Below are 27434 nucleotides of genomic sequence, written 5' to 3'. Positions count from 1 at the left end.
GTACCTATGTAATGCAAGTATGTACTGCACTAAAATACCCATATTTCCAAAGAACATTAGGTGGTATAGCCCACAGTCTCTGCAGAAGCATTGTGAGTAACCTGTGCCTTTACACTTTACAATCCACTGTTGGCTGCTGTGAAAAGTATAATAGATGAAGAAAAAAAAATAATAAAGCTAAGTATGAGTACACTTTTCCAAACATACACATACACAGCTTACAATGGAACCCAATGGAAAAAGTCAAATAACCACATTTGATGTATTATCTATAAAATGTAGACTTTGCAATAAAAAGCCAAAGGCACATAAAAATATATTTTAACTTTAAAAATAACTTAGTTACAGTAATACTTCGCTTGTGTCTTACCAACATGTAGCTGACAGTCAAGATTTCGCAATATAGATATAACATATAGGGATATATAAGAGCTACAAGCAAATCCCCAAAACCCATAATGTTGTTCAAATGTGGAAACGAGAAAAGTTTTAACACTTAAGAATTTGTTTGCTATGGTGAGCCCAAACCATGTAATATAGAAAAGAGTCTAGAAAAAAAAGGCGTGGGTGTTAAACAAATTTGACTTCCTTTTGCTCAGAAAATGCCAGAGTTCTGTAAAGGTCCTTAATGTGACTGGCACAGCCCTTCATAGCTAAGTAATGCCAGTCCTGGCCAAGCCAGATTTCTCACGTGTCTGGAAACAAAAAATGTGAGCTATACATCAGCATGGCCCACTGAAAATGGGTTGACTCACTTCCTCTCTTTTGCCAGGACAAGTTTTTTTTTTTTTTCCTTTATATTGTTTTTGCAAACAGGGTATACCAGGTAAAAAAATATTTTGTAGGAAGGTTATTTTAGAAAACGCATCACATGACAGCAAGTATAGCCAGTGAGGCTCTCCTCTTTGTGGTTCGTTTTCTTCCATTCTGTCTTTTGGTATCTTTTACACCAAAGGAAAAGGGCCCGGCCGTGTCCTGTTACTTATTTTTATCCATGACATTCAGCACCTCATCCAGAAAGGAGGGCCCGAGATCAAGCTGCAGGGACAGGAGGGAACCCGTGAGGTCAGAGAGGGACTCCTCTGATTTAGTCTTTTCCTTGACGAGCTCGCAAGGGGCGGGATGGTCAAACATGTCCTCCGCTGCCCAGTCGGGGTACTGTTCGGACAGGCTGGAGGAGTGGCTGTCCCTCCCCTGGCTGGACTGCGATGCAGACCCGCTCGACCCCCATGAGACGTCCCCCTGGTGGACCGTCCCGTTCTCCAACACACTGCTTTTCTCTGGAACCTTCTCCTCCATGACCGGCTCACAGCTAAGCCGGGGCAGCTTTCCCGGCCCAAAGGACTCCTGCTTGGAACTAAATGTCACCGGGGACAACAAGGGCAACATGAGGGCTTGGGACCCTCCGATGGTCGGGAGAGAGATGGCGTTTTTGAGCACTGGCGAAGGCGTTTCTGTGAACATGGAGTCGGAGGTGCTGTTGGCCCGGAAGAACTCATTATGCCCAGGGAACTGGCCCATGTGTGCTTTCTCCTGGTTTCCGGGTAGAAGCTCATAGTTGCCTTGGAGAAAGGAAATGTCTCCGAAGACGTCGTGCTGGCCCTCCTTGCCGATGTGAATGGTGTGGCGGAAGTCTCCGAGGGGCGGACTTATCATATCGGGAGACAAGATGTCCCTCAGTTTAAATTTCTTTCCTTTCTTGTTATTGGCAGCTTTCAGGTAAATCGGGGTTTTGGCTGGCATTTTGGAGTTTGAGAATGTCGATTTTGCAAAAGGGGAAGAGGGCCACTTTCTTCACCGATGTTACAATCCTTTTGGATAGGTACTGTCACATCATTTTTCTCAAATAGCTCCAGAAGTGGCTCTGAAACAAGAAAGCTAAGAGGCCTTCCTGGACGCAAGCAGGCCTTTCTGGAGAGCCACTCACATCCTCAACCTCTTCCACAGCAGGGAGAAACCTGGAAGAGAAACCAAAGCAGGTTAAAACTGGCTGCCCCTTCAGGGGTCCCTTGGGCTTCCCTGGTGGCTCAGATAGTAAAGAATCTGCCAGCAATGCAGGAGACCTAGGTTTGATCCCTGGGTTGGGAAGATCCTCTGGAGAAGGGACAGCTACCCACTCCAGTATTGTTGCCTCAAGAATTCCATGGACAGAGGAGCCTGGTGGGCTACAGTCCATGGAGATCACAGAGTTGGATACAACTTAGTGACTAACGGGTCACATGGGCCTGACTTTTTCACAAGAGCCTGTAAATAATGGAGGACTTCAGTTCCCATTTGAAGTCAAGCTTTATTGTTCAAGTAGGATTAAAAACTTTAATCCTAACAAGGGTCTACTCATCTTAGTCTTACTTCAGGGCAAGAGAAAGAGATTAAAAAACCCAAACATATGAAATTAGCACTTTTTAAACATGGTAATGGACACAAATTTTCTGGATTTTTTTAAGCTTTAGGTCCTTTTCCTCTAAGCTGTCAGCACATGACCAGAGTGACTGCAGCTCCTTAGACACAACTGAATTTAAAATATATTTTCTCTTGTGCTTTGATGTTCATACCAGCAAGGCTATTTTGTTGTTGATTGACTTTTACATATAAATAAAATTAATGCAATGCAATGATAGTTCCATAAGGAGCTGGAACTATCATTTACTAAGTGACAGTGATGCTAGTGTCCAAAAAAATCTCAGTGAAAATGCACTCTTACAGATGAGAAAACTGAGATTGGGAGTCAAAACAAAACAAAACAAAACAGGCTTGCTCAGTAACATACAGTCATTATGGAAGTTGGAGCTGGAATCAACTTGGGGTAGAGAGAATAGGGCTAGCAAAAATTTTAGGATTTGGAGGCATTCTGAAACAGAAGGAAAAGAACAAAACTGCTTCTTTTCAAAGAAAAAAGTGGGATCCTATATCACTCACAAGTGGTCTTCATTTGTGAGTACTTTTGAAACATTTGCTGATAAGCTTGTATCCTTTCCCTATATTAGGCCAGGTTCCAAGTAACCACAGTGAGTTGCTGCCTCGTGTTGATGCCTTTGTATTAATAGGTGGTACCTGTGACTTGATTCCAAGCAAGGTAATGAGATATCAAAACCCTGATTAGGTTACATTATAAAAGATACCATCTTAGCACACTGGAGGGAGACTCCCTTACTGGTTTTGAAAAAATAGGCCACTATACTGAGATGGCATATGGAAGTGAATTCTGCCATTAACCCGAGGGAACCTGGAAATGGATCTTTCCCCAGCTGAGCCTTGAATTAGACCACAACTCCAGCCCTTAGTTTATAGCCTGATGCGACTGTGCATCTAAGCTCTGTCTGCACTCCTGATCCGCAGACACTGGGAGATGATACGTGGGTAGGGCTGTGAGCCACCACGTTTATAATCTACCACCTCATATGGAGAAAACTAACACACCCTCCCTGCCCATGCTGTATGATACAGTTAGAAGTGATGGGCTGCAAGAAGGTTTGGGGGCTCTCATCTTACAGATGAGAACCTCGTCATCTCTTGAAAAGAATCCTTCAAATCTTCAGTCACATCAGCTGACCTGGAGAAGTTAAAACCCTCCCCACTGTGGGAATTCCTGAAATGGCTCTGCTGTGACTTCTTCCACTGGGCTCTCCCCTTATCCACAGAGCAAATAAATAATCCTCCAAGGGTTGGGTCAGATGGTGGCTTGAGGGGAGCTACATTTGCTTTGTAGCAGCTGGAGGCCGTCTGCATCTGTTCCATACCCCATATTTCTTTCCTTTCAGCACAAGTTTTAAATTCATCTGCCTGTGGCAGGTGGTGAGAACTGTGCTCCAGTACCCACTGGCAAGGTAACAACTGACTCTGGGAAGTGGCAGGCACACAGGCCTGAGAAGGCAGGGAAGGATGAGCTGGAGAGACCACCCCCCCCCCACCCCCAGCCCTGGCTTTGGGAGTGGGGAGGAGGCCGAGGTGGTATGAGGGTTTGCACCAGAGCAGGCTATCCTGGAAGCTGCCAGAAAAGACCATGCACTCTCTGGAGGAGCCTGGCGGGTCTGCCTTCCCACTTCAGACTCAGAAGGCATGGAGATACTATGTTATGAAAAGAGATGCTTGATACCAAGCAAGTAAATGGGGAACCCCAGCACAGGAAGACATGCTTATGGGTCTGTCATTCTCATAGTTTCAACTCTAATTTGGGTCTTGTAAGTAGTAACTAAAGGGGAAGCCCTGGGTCTTTTTGCTAAAACATCAGAACACCCTTCCCCTCTAAGTGCACAACAGCCCAGAACCCCTGCCATCCTGGGAGGCTGGCACTGCCTCCCTGCCCCTCTGGGCACAACGCAGTGACCACCTGCAGAAGCAGCAGGGGCACTGGGGCCGCAGAAGGTAGAGGGCAGCCCTGAACAACAGCTGCCCACTGGAGCTGTGTCCTCAGCAACATGGCCAGGAGAGCAGCTGCCATGGAAAGACACAGTGTGTCCACAACTCCGGGGCAAGCGAGGGCGAGGGCTGGATGCGTGTGGTCAGCTGGTGGAGCCAGGATTATGCAAGGCCAGAACAGGCATGGCATTCATTCCAGATTCTTTAGAAAAATAAAAATATCACGAAGATGCAGTCAGCCTGCTTCTTGGTCACTCTGACTGGATCACTCACACTCACCCCTTTACCTGTACAGCGACTGGGGATGTTGGGAGCAAACGTGAGAAAAAGTAAAGCGTACTCCTGCTATACCTGCAAGGCTCAGGGAGGAACGCCCAGTCCTCAGTCCCTGCTTGGCTATGGCCATGGCCCTTCGGCAGAGGCTTGCCTGGTCTGGTAGAAGCTGGATTTTATGTTAGTGGACTGCATGCAAAGATGGGAGAGAAGAACCAAAAAAGAGAGAAAAAAGTAAGAGAAGAGTTGGTGAGTAGAGGCTAGATAAGCTGCAGGCAGTAGATTCTCCAGAGTGGGAAAAGAGAGGAGATACCTTAAAAGGCGCTTTTCTTTCTTTCTGCAAATATTTACAGTTTTACTGCATGACAAGGCTGGAGGCTTGTAGGACTTTGCAAAGAATAATTGGTATTGAATTTCTACTGTGTGCCAGGGTGAGGAGCTCCCCAATTCACTGAAAGTTTGGGTAAAAAAAAGAAAGAAATTTGGTGCAAAAATGTCAGTTTTATAACTTTAGATGAGTTTATGTTTGTGATATGATGCTGGGGAAATAACTGAGCACTCAGACCCATCTGCCTGTTGTATCTGCTTTCTTTCCTCTTCCAGCGCAGGGGCAACCATGCTTGATCCCAGGAGAGACCATCCAATATCATGACTCTGTCCTGACTGCTTGCTCCCCTCCTTTCTCAATGTTTCTGTGCCCCTTGGCTTATCAGTCAATGGACAGCCATGCCTCAGGCCAACTGCTCAGCATCTTCTCTGCACTCACTAAAGCAGGAAACGACAAGGCAGTTTCTTCATAGGGAACAAAGTATCTGGTCCTGGAGCCGGTATGTGTGTGTCTCCTGGGAACCACCAACACTTCCTATGACAGGAAATGTTTGAGAGTGTCTCACTGTGCCAGGCACTGCTCCAGCCTTTGATGTGTTCTAGGTCACTGACAGGAACCCATGTTAACATCCCCATTTTACTGACAAAGTACTGAGGCACAGGTTGTGCCAGGTGGCATGGCTCCCAGGCACTAAGCCAAGTGGCTAGGCTTATTCCACTTAATCCCAGACACAGAGGTCTTGACATTTAAGAAGCACGCTCCCCGGGAATTCAGTCAGTGATTGATTGCCAAATGATAAAGGGGGTGCCTTCCAAAACCTGTTTAAGATATAATATGTGATAACACGCTGGGCTAATAAGAGTAGGAAGCACATACTGGTCCAACCCCAGCGGAAGATGGTTATCTATGAAAACTACGTAACACATGCCTTTGACCCCAGAATTCCACTTACATATGTTTATCCAATTTATGTATATGGGAAATAAGGAAATAATATTATACAAAGCTGTCACTCCAGCATAGTTTATAGCAGCCAAGAGTTATAAACAACTGTGAATTTCCTGATGGTCCAGTGGTTAGGGCACAGAGCTTTCCCTGACAAAGGCCTGGGTTCAATTGCTGGTTGGGGAACGAAGACCCCACCAGCCACACTGTATAGACAAAATTTAAAAAAAAAAAAAAAAGGAAAAAAAGAGTTGGAAACAACTTGTTGTCCACCTTTAGAGGATTGATTCTACAAGTTAAGTTACATCCATACAAATGAGTATTACACGGTCTACAAAAGGACAAAGCAGCTCCTGATATGTTGATATAGAAAGAGCTTCAAAGATGTGTGTCTTCAAAGTAAAAAAAGATTGGTGCCAAAGTGCACAAATAACATCTGTCCCGGCTTGTATGTCAATAAACCTCTTCTGGAAGCAAACACAGGAAATAATGGTGAGTGCCCACAGGGAGAGAAAGTAGGTGGAGGGGGATAAGGGTAGAAGAGAAACTTTTCACTGTATATCCTTTCATGATTTTGGATTTTTGAACCACACAAGTGAATGAGCTATTTAAAACAACAACAGCAAAAAATAAGTAGAGGGTTGTTTCAGGCTCAGACTGCACTTTCCTGCAGGGACAATTTTATACACAGGTCCTGAAAAGTCTACCCAACCTATAAGTTATTGATCGTAATGCAAACATGACTATGGGAAAGTGGGCTCAAAAGCCAAAGTCTGCAGGGGAAGTGCATGGATCTACAAAGACCTCACCAGAGGGTGAGCCTCACTTTGTCAATGGGACAGAGCACTCCTTTCTGCGTTAATTAGAGCTTCACTGAGGGGTACCCGCGGCCCACGTTTGCAGAATGGAAGAGGTCTTAGAAGAGAAGGGTTTTCATCAGAAGGAAACGAGAAGAGGAAAGAGACCCAGGACACTGGGGTAAGGGTGGGTGCAGGGTATCTACGTGGAAGGCAGCACGGGAAGGTGGAGGTGCTGGGGCTCAGGGGTATAGCTCCTTGTCTTGAGAGGTGGTGGCCACACAGATGGACAGCTTCTTATGGTAGAATAACACAAAATCCTGTCCCTCCTCTCCATTTCTGAAAAGGAGACTTGGGCTCCAGGAGGATGTAGGTTGACCCATGTGGCAGCAGACAGAGCAAGGGATGAATCAGAAGGAGAGCCTCTGAGTCAGGGGGACACCCAAGAGAAGAGTGTGAGAAGAGGAGAGGAGAGGAAGAACTGAACCAGAAGGGCTCATAGGCCTGACTAGAGCTGGAAAGGGAGGCCTCCTGGGTGCTCCACGAGCCAAATGAAAAGCATCAGAACAATACCACCATCACTAACTCTCCACACTCGGGGCTCTCCTGCTGGCCAGCTTTTCTGCATTGCTACCATTCCTCCACTCCCACTGTCTTTGAAAGAGAGAAAGGAAGGGAGGAAGGGATGAAGGACTAGAGCGAGAAAGGAAGGAAAGAGAATGAGAGAGAAACCAACCATCCTATGTATAGCCCTTTCTCAAAACTCTCCCCTTGACCCTGAAATCTGAACCCTCCAGGACTGCTAATCGCTTTCTCTGGGAGTTTTTGGATCACTGTTTGCTCCTCTACCCTCCGTCCCAAGATGACACTCGACATAATATTCATCTGGGAATTTAGATTCCTCTGAAATCAAAGGTTCGAGCTCTGGGGCACTGGAGAGGATAGATATGCCAACAAAAGGTTTCAACTCTTCAGTCAGTCGCCTGTCACCCTCTGTCAAGGTTAGAGAGGGTGTCTGGCAGATGGGTAGGGATGGGTGGGCGTGGAGTCCAGCTGCAAGGGCACAGGTCCTCACTCTCAGGAATTTGTGAGAAGCTTAAGGGTTCCAAGACAAAAAGGACTCAAGAAGAATTTGAAGACACGGTTTTGATAGGAAAAGCAGAGTGTCAGGTGGTCATTCCGATACCAGGCTAGACAATTCCAGTTTCTCACATGTGACTGACTTAAGCATAGGTGACAGTGTTAATAAGAGCAATCATAGCAGTAATAATTCTACGAAGAAAGAAAACTGAAGTGGCCCCCTTTTGCTTCATGTCCTTATCATCTTTTTGGTAAAGAGAATGATGCTAAGAAGACTAAAACAGGAGGTGGGAGAAAAGCAAAGGGTTATGAAGAAGTTACACCCTGAAAAATCACTCCGTAGATGACCAGAGCTGGCAGTACTGGCAAGTCACAGGGCTCTGAAAAGAACAAAGGGGTTGAGATTTTTAAAAATTCCATTTATGTTAAGAATGGAATGTGTGGCTTGTCTGCTAATTGTTTTTAGATTAATTCTTAGGGGAGAGAGAGGGTAAAAAAAATCTTGCATCCTGAACAATAGGTTGTTAATCTAAAACACAAATGCATGAACCGGGGCAGGTGGGGGTGAGGGGTGTGTATGTGTGTCTCTCCTGAGGGACCTGTGGGCCTTTTCCTTTCTTCGACTTGCGGGAAGTGAGTCTGTGCTGGATTTCCCCTTTCTTGCTTGTTGTCACATCCGTGAACATCCAGCTTCTGCTCACTTTTCGCTTTGTCTCAGTGTAGAATCAGCAGGCCCTTCCTCCCAGCTCCTAGATGCTGCACCGCTGCAACATCTGGGCCCCAAACAAAAATGCTCAGTTATTATTCATTCGTGCCTGAATCCACAGTCCCAGGGAAGGATGTTAACTCAGCCAAGAACCCGCTACCCCTTCCCCACCCACCACTGTCTTTGGGGTATTTCTCTCCGCTGCCAACACAGGGAAACACAAGGGAGACAATGCCCTGGAAAAGTGTATTTCACCCTGGGCTCCACACTTGAAAGGGATAAAGGTGACTTGGAACATGTTCCCACATGTTCCCAGGAGTCCAATTGGGAGACGACAGGACTCAGGACACGTGAGAAGGTAAGAGCGGAGCAGCTTGAAGAAAACTCAAATACAGAGGGAAAAGGAATCCTTAGGGATCTGAAGGATTCATTTAACTGTAATGGAAAAGGGATTAACTTGTTAAGAGAGGCCCTAGGGATACAAAGGCAGAAGCTAAAGAGAAACAGATTTTGGATCCTCTAAGGGAGAACCCAGGGTTCTGGAAAAGATGGAATGGGTTGCCATGGTGGGAGGGGCGGTGTATTGAGCATGTGCCGAGGCTGTCACAGCAGCAGCCTTGACTTGGAGCCTCCGATGTGCCCAGCGGGTGGGGTCTCGTCCCTGTTCATTTTGAGTCTCCTACAAGGGAAAACCATCGCTGCTCACTTCCTTATTGCCCCACTTCACACTAACCTATAAAAAAAAGCACTCACAGACTTCCTGGAAGGCTTTCCATTTGAAGACGGCAATATAGGGATGACAATCTTCTGTATCAGAAACGCTAAAGTATCACTACAATGAGGGCCTCTGTAGGCGCGCTTCCCTGGACCAAAGAATTTTAAAATTGGAGGAGAAAAAAAAGGATACTATTAGAGATTCAACATTGAACTTACATGAAAACCTAAGACTGAAGTAAATGTAACCGGAGAATACCCTGGTAAATGGCATCCTGGAGGGACGCTTTCCATATTTTTTAGTCTGTTTTACTCCACCCACAAGAAGATAAGAAGATGCCTTTTTTATTTTTAGATTCTTTTCCTCTCCCCATATTATCTGAACCTGAGGACATGGCTATATGCTGCAAGGCTATAAGATGCCATTAGCTCAGTTCCCAGCTGCCTGGCTGTCATGCAAATGAACTTATAGCCAGACTGAGCAGACAGCATTTTATAGACCCACTCAGAAAGTCTATGCTACATCTCAACCCTCAATTATTTATAAATGGACTTCTCCTTTATGATTCAGCTACAGCTTGTATTTATTTTTCTTTTACAACTCCGATTATACAGAGACCCACAAATACCATATGGGAGACTCATCACTAATGTGCGTACACTCCTCACGTTTATAGGATCTAATTGTACTATTTGAAAGGGTTTTTAGAAGCAAAATTGGAAGACAGAACATCCACCTAAAAGTACTGACCCTGCACTTTAGAAGAGAGGCCATTACGCCCTTTCTCCCTATTAAAATGAGTTATTGGGGAGGACTTGAGGCAGACCTGGATCCCTGGCAGTTATGAGAGAGGGGAAGGGTCTGGCTCATTTATCATGACTAGTTTTACAGGGGACTCAGCCTCAGGGCTGGTCACAAGGACCAAGGCAGACGTTCTAGCTGGTGGATATGAACCAAATGGGGCGATTCCCATCAGTTGCTTCCATGCTTCTAGAACAAATGGATCTGAGTTGGTTTGTGAAATTGCAAGGACAAAAATCAATACAGGTTGAGAACCTCACCCTTAAGTTGTCAGCAATGTTCAGCCAGGAACTGGCTCGAATCTGTAGACTCAGCTCAAGTTAAGTAACTGGTAAAGCTGCTCACCAAAAAACAAACAAAACAAAACAAAACCCCAAACCACTAATATTAAAGTTACTCTATGAAATTCATAGAGCAATTACTCTATGAAAACTCCAGAAATAGGAATATCAAATGTTCCAAACAGGTTTGACAAGTGTCCAGAAATTCAGACTGATCATTTCACTCATACTACATAAGTCATGGTCCTCTTCATGTGCTGTGTGTCTTCATAGCACATCCTCTAAGTTAGGTCCCTTGACTACCTTGACTATTTCCCTAATGGGGTGAGGGGACAGATAGGGATTTCCATGCTACCCTCCCATCCTGCTAGGGCCCTTGACAATCGTCCACAGTCACTAGATGGACTGAAACTTGGCTTCTCTGCATCACACCAGCAGTGGGTATATTTGGAGCCTGGCAGTGGCCAGTGCATGCTCTACCAACTTCCACTGCAAACTCCTCTGTTATTTGTACATAAATATCTGTACACAAATATTTGTTGAATGCATGAATGAATATCCCTTTTGAGTAGGCTGAGAGCTTTTCTGTGAGCGTGAGCTGGGTCTTAATTCATTTCTTTTTCTCTCCCACAACATGTGGCACACAAGTAAAATAATTAAGAAGTGTTATTTAAATCCCTAAGCCCTCCTAGGCCTTCCATGATGAGAGATAGTTGCTTTGTGCTTAGGAACCATTCCCCCATCCAAGTCTGCAAGAAAGTATAACATGGGAAATGCTGAGTCCTCTGAAGATTGTACACATGTGAACAGCAATGGCTCAAGTGCATGCTGTGGGCCAGGCAGGTGAGTATTAGAACACACTTCTTAGGAACCAGGGTTAGATCAGACCTGTGTCTTAGGCCCATCACTCAAAATGCGGAGGAGCTAGGATTTCAGCCATGGTTGAACACTGCAGTCTGTGCTTCTAACCGCCGCTGACTCGAAAACTAACGTGAGGACCTCCAAGGAAATGGGTTGAGAATGGGAATGGCTGTTCCAGCCCATCTGTCCTGCAGTCCAGCAGCACTAAGGGGAAATGATACACTATGATCTCAACATCAAGAGTCAGAGATAAAAATCTGACCTTGTCATTAACTAAGAATGAGTAAAATGGTCCCAGACACCAGCCTCCCCAACTCACTAGGAATCTTCACTCTTTTTGTCCTTGTCAAAGAGAATCTCAAATGGGATTTGACTTCATGTGAAAGAAACACCAAAATATTAAAATTTTGAGGTAATAAAAGCCCCCTGAGTCTTGAGGAGAAAAACAAATATCCTGTTCTGAGAAAAAAACATTAAGTGCCATTAATTTTTTTTCCCAGAGGAAACACGTGCATCGTGGCTGTGCACCGGGGGGCCCTGTACACCCACAGGCTTTCATGGGGACAATGGCTCCCTTCCCTTGCTATTGACACTTCACTTCCCTCTTGACTTTCTGAAACCAAGAACCCTGTGTTTCTTACATGAATTGTCCTCCCACCTCCTTACCATCAACCACTATTCATAACATCCTCCAAGACCCGCTTCAGTCACTTCCTTCCTGCAGGAATTCTCGAACTCACCTCACGCAATCTAGGCTCATTACTGCCTTACTTGGAGGTTTTCTCAGGGCTCTTAGCTGATATTTGCTTTCTTTCCTGTTCCCGGATTTTACGATTTTGTATCTGGTATCTCCTGGTAGGTAGTAAGCGCCATAATAAGGTAGGCAAAAGTGGTGTAAAAAAAGAAGTGCTGCTATGATAACAATCTCCTCTTTATGCTGGATCACTTACAGAGCCTCCTCCTGGGCTGTGAACACAGGAGGCCCTTATAACTTATGGAATAAGCACTTTTAGTTTTCCCTCTGGCCAGCCCTTGGATCAAGGGTCTGCAAATTATGACAGGTGAGTCAAATCCAGCCCTGTACCTGTTCTTGTAAATAGAGCTTTATTGGAACACACCAGTGCTCCTTCTTTTATGTATTATCTTCAGTTCAATTGAAGGTGATTCTGTGCCCCCCACCCCTGGACATTTGGCAGTATCTAGACGTATTTGTAGAGGTGGTGGTGCTACTGGCATTTTTGTGGACAGAAGTCAGAAACACTGTACAATGCACAGGACAGCCCCCCATAACAAAACATTATCTGCCCCCAATTCTCTGTAGTGCTGAGGTTTGGAAACCCTGGTAGAGCTGCTTTCCAATGACAAGGTCAGAGTTGAGTAGTGTGACAGACTCTATGTGCCTGATGCTTTATGGGAAAAGCTGGAACCCATGCCTTAGACGCTGGCGTTTTCAACATCTTAGGGTTGGACAGTGGTTGTCCATCCCCCAACTCTCAACAGTCCTCTTGCAATCACACCCCTGTCCTCGGCTTCAACCACCACCTCTAATGCTAACTTCCAAATTGGAGTCTTCAGCCCACACATACATTAGTCTAGCCCAGTGAAACTCAAAGTGGGTCTGTGCACCAGGGTCAGTCCATGATGAGATATGGAAAGAAATGGGAAGACAGCTTGTAGAAACTTTCTCACATAATCAAGCATGCAGATCAGTGGATTTTTCTCATTGGTCAGACTCTTGGCATGTTTGAGAGGGTGTATCATCAGGTTTGCACGGAAGCTGGGTATGGTCCAAGCAGCTACTCGACATGGCTGCTATCAGTATACAATGGACTGGAAATTGAAATAAACAAAACGCTAAACATCACTGGTCCTTCACAGAAAGCAGCACTGGACTTTTCTCCTGTAATCTTTCAGACTTGACTTTGCTTCCCTCAGGTACTTCCTATTTAACTTATCCCTGATGGAATATGCCATCTCTCCTCCTCTTGTTGGCCCTCAGCTTTCACGTCCTGTACTTTTCCCTTTTGGTAAGTGGCAGGAAGTCACCAAGATCCAAAACCCAGTTGCCACCCAGGATTCCTCTCCATGCCTCATTCTCATCAAGTCCTATTCTCTCACTTTGTCCATCCTCTTTACTTCTAGCCCTTGAGATCTCTCTCCTCAACAAGGGCACTGGCCTCCCTACCTGTCTCACTGTCATCAACCTCATCTCCTCCCACTTTATCTTTCAATATCTATCAGAATGAGGCATCTTGAATGCTCCCTTAACCTTGGGTGGCAAGCCTGCCCTTGAAGCCTAGAGATAAGATAGCTGGAGAGGCCCACTTTTGCAAACAGGGTCTCGCCCAACCCTGCAGCTACAAGTCCAGCCAGATCCCATGGTCCACACTACCTTGTTTATACCTCAACCCACCAGCTGTCATTGGACTTCCCTCATAGCTCAGTTGGTAAAGAATCTGCCTGCAATGCAGGACCCCCAGGTTCTATTCCTGGGTCGGGAAGATCCCCTGGAGAAAGGAAATGGCAACCCACTTCAGTATTCTTGCCTGGAGAATTCCATAGGCAGAGGAGCCTGACAGGCTACAGTCCATGGCCTCACAAGAGTCAGACGTGACTTAGCGACTCAACCACCCCACCAGCTCTCATACTATCCTGCAGTTAGTACTGTCTGCTCCACAAGGCTGCCTTCTCCTGGGGGGAGAACTATAATTCATAGCTGGTACTGAACAAATGTTTGTTGAATGAACAAATGAGAAAGCTTGAGATTGCCCTGACTTCTTTCCTCATTAACACTACCTGTCTTACTGAAAATACAAGCTGAGTCTTTCTGTGACTCCTACGAGAGAAAACCATGGAGCAAGGAGCTGTCATCTATTTTCTTATGGCAAAGAGTTTCTTTCATTTCTGCTTTCTCTATCCATGCAGGGTAAGAATTTAACAGCTTATCAATGCAAGCCACAGTTAATTCTACAGGCTCATACAAGATCTTGGGATTAAGGCAAAGAATATTTGTTGACATGATGTTTCAAAAGGAAATGACTTCCATCCACCACTACCATGTGCAAACAGAGACAGGCAAGCCTCTAGAAAAATTTGACAATACATTTCCCAGGAATGCAGGCTGACTAGTTATATTTCAGTCAATCTTACAGAATGAGGCCCAGGAGAAACAATGGGCTTGCATGCTGACCTCTCCTTTCAAAACGAAATGGATTAAAGGGGGACTTGAAGTTTTTAAAAGACCCTTGCTCCTTGGAGGAAAAGTTATGACCAACCTAGACAGCATATTAAAAAGCAGAGATATTACTTTGCCAACAAAGGTCCATCTAATCAAAGCTATGGTTTTTCCAGTAGTCATGATGGATGTGAGAGTTGGACCATAAAGAAAGCTGAGGGCTGAAGAATTGATACTTTTGAACTGCGGTGTTGGAGAAGACTCTTGAGAGTCCCTTGGATTGCAAGGAGATCCAACGAGTCCATCCTAAAGGAGATCAACCCTGAATATTCACTGGAAAGACTGATGCTGAAACTCCAATACTTTGGCTACCTGATTCGAGGAACTGACTCATTGGAAAAGACCCTGATGCTCGAAAAGATTGAAGGTGGGAGGAGAAGGGGATGACAGAGGATGAGATGGTTAGATGGCATCACTGACTCCATGTACATGTGTTTGAGTAGACTCCGGGAGTTGGTGATGGGCAGGGAGGCCTGGCGTGCTGCCATCCATGGGGTCGCAGAGTTGGACACGATTAAGCGACTGAACTGAACTGGATTTTTTAGCCCAAGATATGTAGGGGAACCTGTAAGAAACTCTAATGGATATTCTATAGAAAAGGATTGTTTTGAATATTAAGGTGTCACTAGCACAGATCATGTACTTAAAAAAAATTTATTAAATGAATGAACACACCGGCAAGCAAAACGGTAGAAAGACCTCTCGCTGCTATTCTAGGCCTTAGAAGAGGAAAGAAACTTTGAGCTAAAGCTATAGGATTCTTATAAAATGCCAGACCATACAGGTGCCAGTTACCTCCTGTGTAAATGGGGATAGTCACCCCAAACCCATCTATCTCTCATGATTATAAGAGCTGAGTATGAGGATCTTTTTAAGTGGCAATCTTCATAGAGTGTTATGCAAGCACAAAGCATCATCTCAAATGAAAAACCAGAACATCTACTGAAATGCAATATGAAGGAGGGGAACCATTCTAATTGCCCAAATAATGAGTCCATTTTCTCCTTAAATGTTGTCTGTGGCAGTCACCAATGTATGATTGCAGATGGGGCTAAAATGGTGTGTGTCTGCCCTGTGCACAAGCTCCACAATTGGAAAAGATTCTTATTTCAAGCTTTGTTATTGTTGTTCAGTTGCTAAGGCGTGTCCAACTCTTTGCGACCCCATGGACTGCAGCATGCCAGGCTTCCCTGTCCTTCACCATCTCCTGGGGTTTGCTCAAACTCATGTCCACTGAGTCAGTGATGCCATCCAACCATCACATCCTCTGTCGTCCCCTTCTCCTCTTGCCCTCAATCTTTCCCAGCATCAGGATATTTTCCAATGTGTCGGCTTGTCCCATGAGGTGGCCACAGCATTGGAGCTTCAGCTTTAGCATCAGTCTTTCCCATGAATATTCAGGGTTGATTTCCTTTAGGATTGACTGGTTGGATCTCCTTGTAGTCCAAGTGACTCTCAAGAGTCTTCTTCAGCACCACAATTTGAAAGCATCAATTCTTCAGCGCTCAGCCTTCTTTAAGGTCCAACTCTCACATCCTTTCATGACTACTGGAAAAACCATAGCTTTGACTGTATGGACCTTTGTGGGTAAAGTGATATCTCTGCTTTTCAATACACTGCCTAGGTTTGTCATTGCTTTTCTTCCAAGGAACAAGTGTCTTTTAATTTCCAGCTGAATTAGAGAATACTTCTTTCTGTCGACAGGACAGGGAGCTAACTTCTATACATACACATGTATCCTTTATCTCCGTGTGCAATTCTTCCAGCCTTGAGAACAAGTGGGACTCCTTTGAGTCAGGAAAATTACTGCCATTTATTGGTCAGATAAGGAAAAATTTAAGGCCATACAGTTATTTTCTTTAAATATTCGGTGAGCTATCAGGTGAGAGGAAACCAATACCATCCCTTGAAAAGAATTAGGTGTGTGATTAGGGTTCAAGGAGAGGGCAGGTGGAGCTGGATAGGAGGAAAAAGTCTAACCAACTTGAGTTAATCAGCTTGAAGAATGGGAGAGGCCCGTCAGGGGAAGTTTTCCAGCTGAGTCTGAGACTGGTAGCGATTCCAGAGGGGAGGGAGAAGGAGAGCATTCCTGCACTGGGAGAGGAGTTAGTGGAGATACCTGCGAGTCTCAGTTCAAGCAGCAGCCCCTGGTATGTGTGTGTAGACTTCATATATATACAGATAGGTGTTAGAATCATAGATCTGTGTTTGAAGTTTATTTATACTTAATAAAGAAAATGAATCTTAGAGTTCTGTGATTCTGTATGTTTGCAGAAACATCTAGCTTCTAGGGAATTATAAGAAAAAACATGTTTTTTTTAATGAAGTTAAGACTACCCTTAGAATTAAAATATTTTTTACTAGCTTGTAGCATTTTCATTATCTTTTCTCATCTTTCCTCACATTAAGTTAAGGGTACAATGCAATGCCAATGACTTTCTCTGCAAGCCTCAGCTTGTGTATCTGTGGAGTGGAGCTAGTGAGAGACAACACATATAAAATGCTTGACAAAGTCCTGTGAGGCAATGAACTTACAATCAATGGAGATATAGTTATTGTTATTAATTATCCAAAAACCTAGAACTGCATAAGGAACAAGACAAGCTGAAAGTTCACCATCAGAATTTTTTCCCAACTTTACTCGGGACCTGTCTACCCAAAATGATTGTTTTAAATAATGTGAAACCCGAAATGGTCTGGTTTCAAATACAGTCATCCCCCAGTATCTGTCCAGTGTTAGTTTTAGTTTAGTTTTGGTATCCCACGGATACCAAAATGCACAGATGTTCAAACCTCTTATGTAAAATGGCATAGTATTTGCATCTAACCTATGCACAACCTCCCCATACTCTTTAAGTCATCTCTAGATACTTATCATGCCCAATACAATGTCAGTAGTTGCTAGCACATAGCAAATTCAGGTTTGCTTTTGGAACTTTTATTTCTCCCCAAAAGTTTTTGATCTGTGGTTGGTTGAGTCCACAGATGCAAAACCCACAGATACAGAGAGCCAACTGTCTTAATTCCTCATTCTGAGAAAAAAACTGGAATCGGGAAGATATCACTGCTCTATGGTTCCCTTGTGCCTCAGCTGGTAAAGAATCCGCCTGCAATGCAGGAGGCCTGGGTTTGATCCCTGGGTTGGGATGATCCCCTGGAGAAGGGAAAGGCTACCCACTCCAATATTCTGGCCTGGAGAATTCCATGGACTGTATAGTCCATGGGGTCGCAAAGAGTCGTACATGACTGAGCAACTTTCACTTTGACTGCTCCATTCCCCAAGCTGCCCCTGAGACAGAGCTCAGTGGGCTGGCAGGGGAGCACTACCTGCCCTCTCAGTTGAGCCCACAGCTTAAGGGCTTCTTTAAGAGGAATACAGAACAAAATCCACTCATGAATGGAGGGCAGGAAAAGAGTTTCCGGTTTGGTGCTATGCCGTGCACAGCAGGGCATGTGGCTTGAGCTGATTCATTCAGCAAGCAGCAGGCCTTGGAGAGAGCCTTCCACTTGCCTTCATCCAGTCCCTGGCTAGTGACTCACCTTCTGAAACATTCATCAACAACAAACATCTACTGAGGACCTACTGAGTGCCAGGCAGAATCCCAGAAACTGAGGCTACAGCAACGATGTGCTCACAGAGCCGACATCCCAGTGTGGAGATGGCTGATAGGTAAGCATACCAATGATGAATGGCTGATGTTGGCATGGCTGAGCAGTCTAGGTGGGCACTAGGAAACAACCCTCATCCTTCCACCCCTGGGGCTGCCCGGCCTGTGCTCTGAGTGGACACATGGTACCGAGCTACCGCAATTACACCCAGGCAGGAGAAAGCTTCCATGCAGGTTGCAACGGCCTGGCCAAGAAGGCTTTGAGGAAGTTCTGCTGGTGGCCTGAATTTCAAAGTACCCTGGATGGGCTAGAGGTGCTCCTTTGGAATTTAAACATTTGGTAGCCTAGGAAGAAATTATTTTACCATGGTCAGACTTAAGGTAGGTAACTGAAAAAGATTTCTGGCTTGGCAACCTCTAAGAGAAAATAACATGAGTAGGACCAGATTGTTCCTTTTTTCATTAACTCTTAGTATTAAAAAGATGAGTGCCAAGCTAAACTAGGTTCAGTCCCTACTTTTATGAAGCCAATATTCTAGGTGGTCACAAGGGTCAATAAATGAAAATTTAAACATATTAAGTGTTAAAATAGGAAAAGCTATAAGACACTATGGAAAATGCCTAAGATACAAGCGGGGCGGACAGTATTAGGATCAAAGCTGTTTAGAGCCAGGAGAGCGCTTGGAGAATTTCAATGGCTTCCTCTACATCCTTCCCCTTCCACATCTTCACCCAGAGATGGGCAAGGATCTGCCTTGCAACACAGCTGGCCAGTCAAGGGCTTAGAACCTCATCTGCTGTGCTAAAGATCAATGGTACGTGTCTTTTAAAAAAGTTAAAAAAATAAGTATATAAAAAAGGGAAAGAATTCACATATATTCTGAAATGGCGAAGCCACATTTCACCAAAAAATGTCTTTGCTTGTTTAAAAAGTTCTGCGTGGCCTAAATGATTATAATGGTTTTGAACAGAAAAGGTCTTTTTCAACTAAACACAGTCATCTATCACTGGCATGATGTGTCTACAAATATGACCTTCATGTTGTCATCTGAATGTGACGGATTCCCAAATGTGTAAGCTGTCTAAATAGAGGCCTGACTTTGAAATTCTCTGCCTTCCACGCTGGCTCAGGCTGCTCTGCACTGGGTCTGTTTTTCAACACAGGGTTTTACATGATGAGTTTAATAGTAAGATTGCTATGCTCATAGATGTCACTAATCCTAGCTCACTGGATTTTAGAAGCTAGAGATGATATGAAATGCTCCAGCACCAAATGTCTCATCTTAGAGCTGAGAATAAGACCCTGAAAGGTCACAGTTCCACAACTTGGGTCAGAGGTACGATCAGAATCTATGCTCTCTGATCTCCAATCCCTCTGTGATTGTCTCCATTTAATTCGGCACGAGTTTTATCAAATAGCAGAATGGCACCTTCCAGTGTGTTCCGGTGGCTCTGTTCCTGTACCCCTGAACAGGCTGGAGGGCAGGCTGCAGCGTGTGGCTTCTGCCTCTGGCTTCATGGTTCCCAGAATGTTTCCTGTCAGACTAGCTCTGCCAGCTGCTCTCTGGGCAAAACGATTGGATAGATACCTCCTCCTTGTGCAGATTCACTGCACACAGTGACATTAAGTGCTCTGAAAAGTCCTGCACAGGGGGACCTCTATCAGACTGGTTTCCCAAAGAACCATTTTTGGATCCTATTCATGTCTCAGAGTTCACATGATGTAGGGTTGTATAGTAACCCACTCCAGCATTCTTGCCTGGAGAATTGCATGGACTGAGGAGCCTGGCAGGTTACAGTCCATGGGGTCGCAGAGTCAGATACAACTGAGCGACCAACACTTTCACTTTTTCTTTTTTCAGTGCTGAATGAGCTAACTGCAGGTGTGTGATCTCTGTGATAGCTTAGCAAACAATCAAAGGCTATAAGGTTACTGATGACTTTCTCAAATGTACAAATAAAACCCAAATCACTGAAAATCCAGGTTTTAAAAAATTTAAAATTTGAGATTCTAGGATTCTATTCATTCATGACTTGATCAAGCAAATACTAATTTGAACTCACCAGCCCTTAAACTCACTCATCTGTTCTCTTGGTTATTCAGAAATAGCAAACTTTTTAATATCAATGATTTGTATTATAACACTATATGCTTTAATTTAAAAAAAACGGCTCTTCCACCAGAGGTACTGTCAAACTCCATCCTTCATCATGAGACTGGTGAAACTTGGCACTCAAGAAGTGCATCAAGGCCAGAAGAGGCATTTTTTTTTCCCTAAAGGAAAGAACATTTGCTTGCCCGCTGCTGTAGAGGCATCAGTATTTGGCTACCGATATTATTTATTCTGGTCTGTGGGATCCATTTTGATTTGTAACCCTGAGAGGATGGGGCAAAAGATGGGAAGAAAATGGAGGCAGACAGCCCTAAGGCTACTGCCCTTGGTTTTGAGACAACCTGGATTATTTCAGGAGAAGGCAATGGCAACCCACTCCAGTACTTTTGCCTGGAAAATCCCATGGACAGCCAAGACATCCTTTCCAGAACCCCTACTTCAGTCTGAGCAGCCTCCCACAGCTAATCACAAACCCACAGTATCAGAGGCAGTGGAGGCCAGGCCATCTCCTTGGGTTATCCGGGGCACCTCTCTATGTCTCAAAGGCCTCCTTGCTCTATCTTTCACACCAGAAGCTTATCTGGCAGAGTCTGGGTCATGTGCAGAACTTAGAACTGGAATGAGGCCCGACTTCCTCCAAGAACAGAGCCTTCCTACCCACCTTACTGGTGGCTCCTGCCTTTTGCTTTAGCTCCCCTTGGAGCAACATCATTATGAAATGTGTATTAAATGCCCATTGAGTGCCAGGGACTGAGGGGTCAGGCACCACGGCTGTGGTCACTAGTCTCAAGGAGGTGACCGTCCAGCTTATTTACTGGACCCTGCAATCCCTGACCCTCCAGAACTTTAAAACAAGGATGTTTGCCGCGCACTAAACTCCAGTTCATGTTTGGGTCCTGAAATTCCTAGTAAAACTCTTTATAAACTAAACCGCTCAGGTAACTGCTACTAGTAGTTTGAAGCTCGATCCACTGCAGGTGACTACTGACTATACAATGAGATTCAACCATCTCCAATAAATAAAGCAATTCAGGGACTTCCTTGGTGGCCCAGTGGCTCAGGCTTCTAATGCACGGGGCCTGAGTTTGATCCCCGGTCAGGTAACTAGATCCTACACGCAGAAAGGATGATCACACGTGCCACAACTAAGATCCAGTGCAACCAATTAAATAAATAAAAATATTTTAAAAAATAATAAAAATATGATTCATATGGTGTTCCCAAAGGCTGGCAATCACTGTCATCTTCCTTAGGGCAGTGGTACTATGTGATACAGTGTGCTGCAAAGTGAGTTCTCTGCCAGAGGCTAAAAAACCCTTATAACAGTCAGATTTAACAGCTTCTCTGGCCTTTTTCTGGTGGTGAGGGTGAGGTATTCATTTAGGGCAAGGTCAAACAGGTCTGAGTTCAAACCTGATTCTGCTACTTACTCAGTGGTGTGACCTTGGACAAGTTACCAACCCTTTCTGAATCTGTGTTTTCATCTGGAAAATAACAATACTATCCACCTCAAAGAGCAGTTGTGAATATTAAACGAGACCAGTATTAAGCACCTAGGGAAACAACAAAGGCAGTAATGAAAGCATCAACTTTGTATTGTGTCTACTCTGCACCTGGCATGCTCCGAGTGCTATTTAACTTATGTAATCCTCAGAGCAGTACTATCTGCATTTTGCAATCGATAAACTGAGGTATACCAGCTAAGTAATTTGCTTCAAATCACACATGTATTGAGTGCCAGGGCCAAGATATGAACCCAGACAGCCTGCCTCAGAGGCTCTTAACCTCAAAGTTCTTTCTCCCATCTCCTTAAGAAGGAGACGCTGATCTTTGTGGAAAATTAGCCATTCATTTATGCACATATTGGGTCGCTAAGTTGCATAAACCTGTTTAGGTATGTTCCTTATTGTGTAATTTGGGCTTTCCTTTGTGTCTCAACTGGTAAAGAATCTGCCTGCAATGAGAGAGACCTGGGTTTGATCCCTGGGTTGGGAAGCTACCCTGGAGAAGCGAATGGCTACCCACTCCAGTATTCTGGCCTAGAGAATTCCATGGACTGTACAGTCCATGGGGTCGGAAAGAGTCTGACACAACTGAATGACTTTCACACTTTCACTTATTATGTAATTTCGGGCAAGTTTTAGAAGACATCTGTCCTCAGTTGCCACAGCTGTAAAATGAGGGTATCAACAGTTCTTTCCTCATAGGTTATTAGAAATAAATGAGTTAATCAAGGTATAAGGATAAGAACAGGGCTTGGCACTACTGGCAGGCTCCATGTAGTGAGTAGCTTTAACATATAAATTCACTGAACAGTGTGATATATTAGAATTCTTTGGCTTTGGTGCTTGGTAAAGATTTTGTGGCTGGCTCCATCCAGTAGTTTCAAATGACTATACTGCCCTTGCTCTCTGGCAAACGTAGTGGATTTAAAAAACAAGTTTAAGTTCTTAATCCATCAATGAATAAACAGGTCAGCAGGATTCTGTTTAGAAAGAAATTAGGCCAGGCCTAAATAAAATCAGACTGAAAGCAAAAATTGTAATAATAAAAAAAAAAATCAGAGCAGTCTTTTGGAGTTTTTTCAGGTTATGAACTAAAGTCCACCCATTGGATAAATGTTATGGCTACTGGGCAAAGAGCTCGTGAAAAATTTATGGCCTGGTAAAAAAAAAATCTCTGGGTGATGTAGGTTAAAACAACTTTATTCCCAATGCTGTTGAATACCATGAATTTTAGAAAGAAAAAAGGGCAGCTTTTGTGAACATGTTGGACATAAAACACCACTTTAAAGGAAAAGCTGGAGAGCAGATAGGGCAAAGCAGCTCATATGAATAGTTCTGCAATGATTTTTATGGCTTTGCATTTACTCATCTTGCACCACGTTTAAATTTACAATAAAAGCAAAAAAAAGTGCAACACTCATTACTCTAGCTGTCTTTACATGTTCCGTTGAGATACAAAACAGGATTTCACTACTCAGGTTTTAAGGGAATGGGGAACTCATCTCATTTCATGTCTGTAGCTGCTGCTGCCACAGCACCATGTTCCAATCATGAAATTTATAACGTAAATCTCTTGCAGATGATAACCACTGGAAAAGAGAAACGGCCATGGATCCAGAAAGGCTTCCAAATTTCCCCCCCAAAGTTCTCATCTGTGAGCCCAGAGGCTGGTGCTGAGTGTTTTACTCAATGAGTGAGGCCTGTTGGGAAACCTACATGCTTTAGGAGACTTAATGAAGAAATCTGAACCGTTCCTTGGTTCTCTTCTAGTCTTTATTACTTATTTCACATTTGACAATACCAAACACTTCACAACTGCCCTAATTTATCTCAGAGCGTGTACATCTAATCTGAAAACATACCTGTGTAGCTTATTCTTAATTGTCAACAAGAGCTCTTACAAATTTCAGTGGGTATCAAAAAGAGGATCTCTGGAACTGTCCAGAAAAGAAGTTGCATTTCCTGCTCCTTAGATGAAAAGATCTTTTCAAGATTAGAAGACCACAGGAGTCTTTTAAATTGACTTTAGGAATACCCCTGGGGCACCGACAGGCCTTCACGGTGAGCCTTTGTCTCCCAGTGCTTTCCAAGGAAGTCCCCAAGAAAGGCTTTGCTATTCAAATTGGGACATCTGCTGCTCTCCAGATTTGTGTTCTTTTTTTGAAAGGCAGCACCCCCAAGAAACTCTAGGATATTATGAAGCCTAAGAGTGGGGGGTTGGGGAGGAAATCTTTGTCTCCCTAACATTCATCAGTTCCCTCCTCCTAAGCAGCACCTCCCTCGCCACCGCCCCCCACATCCTCAGCAGGCCACAGCAGCGACTCCCCCAAATACACCAGCTCTGGAAAAGATTCAGGCTGCAATACCCTCGTGACATTCCTATTCCCGCCCTCATTTTAATTCCCTCACTTTTTTTTTTTTTTTTAAACGAAATGTAATTACTTGACTGTCAGCCTGGGCTGCACTCTGGGGCTTTTACTCCTTTCAACACAGCTGTGCTCCCGGCTTTGATGCTGCGGTCCACGCAGCTTGTCCCAGCCACAGCCTGGCTCTCGGTAATGTAACATTCAAGTGCATATTTATTTTTAAACTGACCTCGCGGGCTGTACAGTATAAAGGTCCTGCCAAAAAATATGCTACTTTCTATTTATAAGATGAAACACATGCCTCCCGAAGTCGAGAGGGGGATGGAGCATAATAATTCATAACGAAAAAATGATTGGCCAGATCCATTTGTCCTCACGTGTCTGATACTTGTCTGTGTCAAGACAGTTTCAAGGAGAAAAGGGGAAAAAAATCTTGAAAACACTTCAGTTGTTCAGAAACCACCGTAAAAAAAAAAAAACCTGCCAGATCTGCAGGTTGGCGCCTCAGCCACAATGCCCCTCAAGTGTAGAGAGGGCACCAAACGGGTATTGCCACAGCAGATCTGAGCCGTGCGCCCTTGTGTAGCCCTGATGCCAATCCACGGTGGGAGGGGAGCGGCAGCCATGTGCGGCTTGTTCTCGGATGGAAAAATGCAATACGCGCCCCGAATGGTTGTCAATAGCTCTGAGGGTGCAGTGTAGCCGCGCAGACTCACCCTGAAAAGTGGTAGGCACAAAAGGTGAAGCTCTGAGTCCCGGTCGTGCCGCGTACCACCCCCCCCCCCATCCCCACCCCCCAGCTTGCTTTGTGCCCCCTACGGTCCTTTGAAAACCAGCTGAAAGGTGATGCCCTAGGTAATCCCCGCTCCCTGTGCTTTACCAAACCTAGCAGCCACGAACGCCGGAAGCCGCCACGGCCGCCGGTGAGACAGACTCACAGACGCACAGAGAAGAAGCCGTGGGCAGGCAGCAACTCACCAGCGGCGCCAAGGATCCCAGCCGCTGACCCTGGGACCGGGCGCCCGGCACCGACACCTCCCGAGGGCGCACGCAGTCCCTGCCCGCCACGCGCAGATCCAACCGGGTCGGCCGGCTCGGCGCCCGCTCACAGTATTATCCGCTCCGAGACGGCGTGAAGGCGCCCAAGGCCGGGGTCTCTAGGCTCGCCCCCACTTCGGGCCCCACGGCTGCGCTCCCCGCTCTGTCGGGCAGCAGCCGGAGAGAAGGTGCGAGCTAGACTGAGCGTGCAGCCGCTGGACTCCCGGACTGAACCTGCGGAGGGCGGGGAGGCGCGGGGCGGGGCCGGCAGCGCGCGGGGCGGGCCAGGGCGGGCCGGCGGGCGCGCCGCAGGGCGCGGGCTGCCGGCCGACCCACCCAGCCAGAGTACCTGCGCCCCGGCCCGGAGCGGGCGGACTGGGTTCACCCTCTGCGGGGCCTGCGGCCCCCGGAGGACAATGGGCGTTCATTGTTACGGCCCCGGCGCCACCCCCAGGGATGTGGCTTCCCTGCGAGAGGCTGCGTTCAGCTCCCTCCACACAAAGAAAGGACTCTGGACGCTCGGTTCAAAGAGGGACCTGGAGTGCAAGTTCCAGGTGCCCCTAAACAAAGGGACTCATCCCGCACCCCAGACACCTGTACTAAACCTCGTGCGCCCACCTCTTTCCGTCCCAACGACCCGATCTAACCCGGCAAGGCTCCGGCGCGGCGGGCGGGGACTCTGGCGGAGGAGAAACCACTTGACCGCGCCGCCCCCGTCGGGCCGTGGGCCCCCGGGCCACTCGACGCCCGGGTTTGGGAGGAGGGTCGTGTTCTGTCAGTTTCCAGCCTGATCCTCTTGGAGCTGCCGCCAAAACCCGGAGAGTGGATTTGGCAATTGGAGACGCCAGGGGCTGCTGGCTGAGCAGGGGCACACGAACTGCCGACGCTGCAGGTTTTTCCAGTCCAGGGGGAGGCGTTTCCTCTCCCGCGGGGACCCTAAAAGAGATATGCCCAAAGCTGGGGCAAGCGGGTGGCGGCTGCCGGGGACGAGGGACTGGGCGCTAGCGGCGTGGCGGCGGCCCAGGAGCGTAAAATTCAGCCCTGGGCGGCACCTGCGCCCTCCAGTCATTCCGGCCACAGCCGCTGCGCGCCCCGCCCCTCCGCCTGGAGGCCGAAAGTGGACCGGGTTAATTAATTTTCTTAATCCGTCTCCTGCTCTTCCTACTCCAGCTGTCAGCCTGGGGAATGAGTAGGCGACAGGAAAGGGCGGTGTTTTCCGGTTGTAAGGCCCCAGCCCGCACGTTCTGCCTGGGGAGGGGACTGGAACCCAGGAGAGCCTGGCACTCTGGGCCTGGCCCCGGCCCCCGGGGCTCTCAAATTGAATGTAAATCCTGGCACAGAGAGCGATCCTCCAGGGGACCTTGACTTTCCGGTGTGGTATCAGCTTCAGGTCATCACCGCAAGGTCCCTGGGTCTGTCTGAAACCTTAAGAGGATGCACATTAAGCTTTACTTTGTAAACCTCGGCTGAAGTTAAGGTGAAGTGAAAAGGAAACAGGCACAACTATTCTGGAAAGCAAAATACTTGGGTGGAGTGTTAAAAGCCTCAAAGAAAATAATAGTTGGCAGGTCAAATGGCCATGAAGTTGGAAGTCAAATACAAAACTCAGCTGAAGAGATGTTAGAAATCTGACAAGTCAAATAGTCCACAAAGATAAGAGACACAACATCGTTTCCTTTCTTCAAATGACAACTACTTCGAAGTTTCCTTTGGCAGATACCTGAATTTTGCTCCAGATTCTTGAGAGTTTTTACTGGGCATTCATATTTCAAAATATATGTTCCCTTTGGCACTAACGTATGTATTTTATGTATGAATTTATTGAAGAATATTAAATGTTACTGGCCTACTTAGATATAGGTATTTTATAAATATTTATGCATAGCTCTCATTGCACATGGTATTTTTATAAGTACAAATAATATGTATATATTAAATACCACATGAAAATTTCCTTTTGCACACACATTCTTTACACGTGTCTTGTGTGTAAACATTTTTTTTTTCATTTTGCTCTGTTGTTAGATGCTGTTAATAACAATTTATTTCCACATGACTAAGTAACTTCTTTTATATCTTGTGCAAATACAGAGTGGCAGTTTTTTGAGGTAGCAATTTTACTCCCAAGCCCCATTTTCCCTTTACTACACTGTTCTTCAACTCCTAAAGACTGTCCCTCTCTACCCTTTCTTCATGAGACTTCACTTCTGGGCTCTAAACCATTAATCTCAAACCTACCCCTTCAGGGGCCTAGTGGTGCTGATTTAATTTATCTTGGCTTCTTTGACATTCCACATTATTTATTTGCGTTGAACATCTTGGTACTGAACATCTCCAGTGAGGGAGAATGCCCTTGTATAGTGGATTATCCTTCCAAGCTAGGCATTTCCTGTACTATGATGGTTTTTAGGTTTGATGGATTTTT

The 27434-nt window shown here is 45.6% G+C and overlaps 1 protein-coding gene across 4 annotated transcripts; it reads right to left on the bottom strand.

Annotated features, from left to right (window-relative positions):
- Nucleotides 1–304: 304 nt before the first annotated feature.
- On the bottom strand, nucleotides 305–26070 carry CDC42EP3 (CDC42 effector protein 3). 4 transcript variants are annotated; one of them, XM_070379725.1, is made up of 3 exons: nucleotides 24950–25265; nucleotides 9239–9348; nucleotides 305–1958 (listed from the first exon to the last, which is right to left on the bottom strand). In XM_070379725.1, exon 3 carries the CDS (start codon nucleotides 1741–1743, stop codon nucleotides 979–981), a length of 765 nt encoding a protein of 254 aa, XP_070235826.1. In that variant the 5' UTR covers nucleotides 1744–1958; nucleotides 9239–9348; nucleotides 24950–25265; the 3' UTR covers nucleotides 305–978. The 4 variants fall into 4 exon arrangements, with proteins under 4 accessions (XP_070235826.1, XP_070235825.1, XP_070235827.1 ...); XM_070379724.1 differs by lacking the exons at nucleotides 9239–9348; nucleotides 24950–25265 and adding an exon at nucleotides 25628–26070; XM_070379726.1 differs by lacking the exons at nucleotides 9239–9348; nucleotides 24950–25265 and adding an exon at nucleotides 25657–26070.
- Nucleotides 26071–27434: the final 1364 nt, after the last annotated feature.

Source organism: Bos mutus, chromosome 11, assembly GCF_027580195.1.
Source record: "Bos mutus isolate GX-2022 chromosome 11, NWIPB_WYAK_1.1, whole genome shotgun sequence".
NCBI classification, from domain to species: Eukaryota; Metazoa; Chordata; class Mammalia; order Artiodactyla; family Bovidae; genus Bos; species Bos mutus.
This window is presented reverse-complemented; position numbering and strand designations above follow the sequence as displayed.

Excerpts from the sequence above, each read along its gene's own strand:
- CDC42EP3 (XM_070379724.1), bottom strand. The coding sequence starts at position 1,743 with ATGCCAGCCAAAACCCCGATTTACCTGAAAGCTGCCAATAACAAGAAA.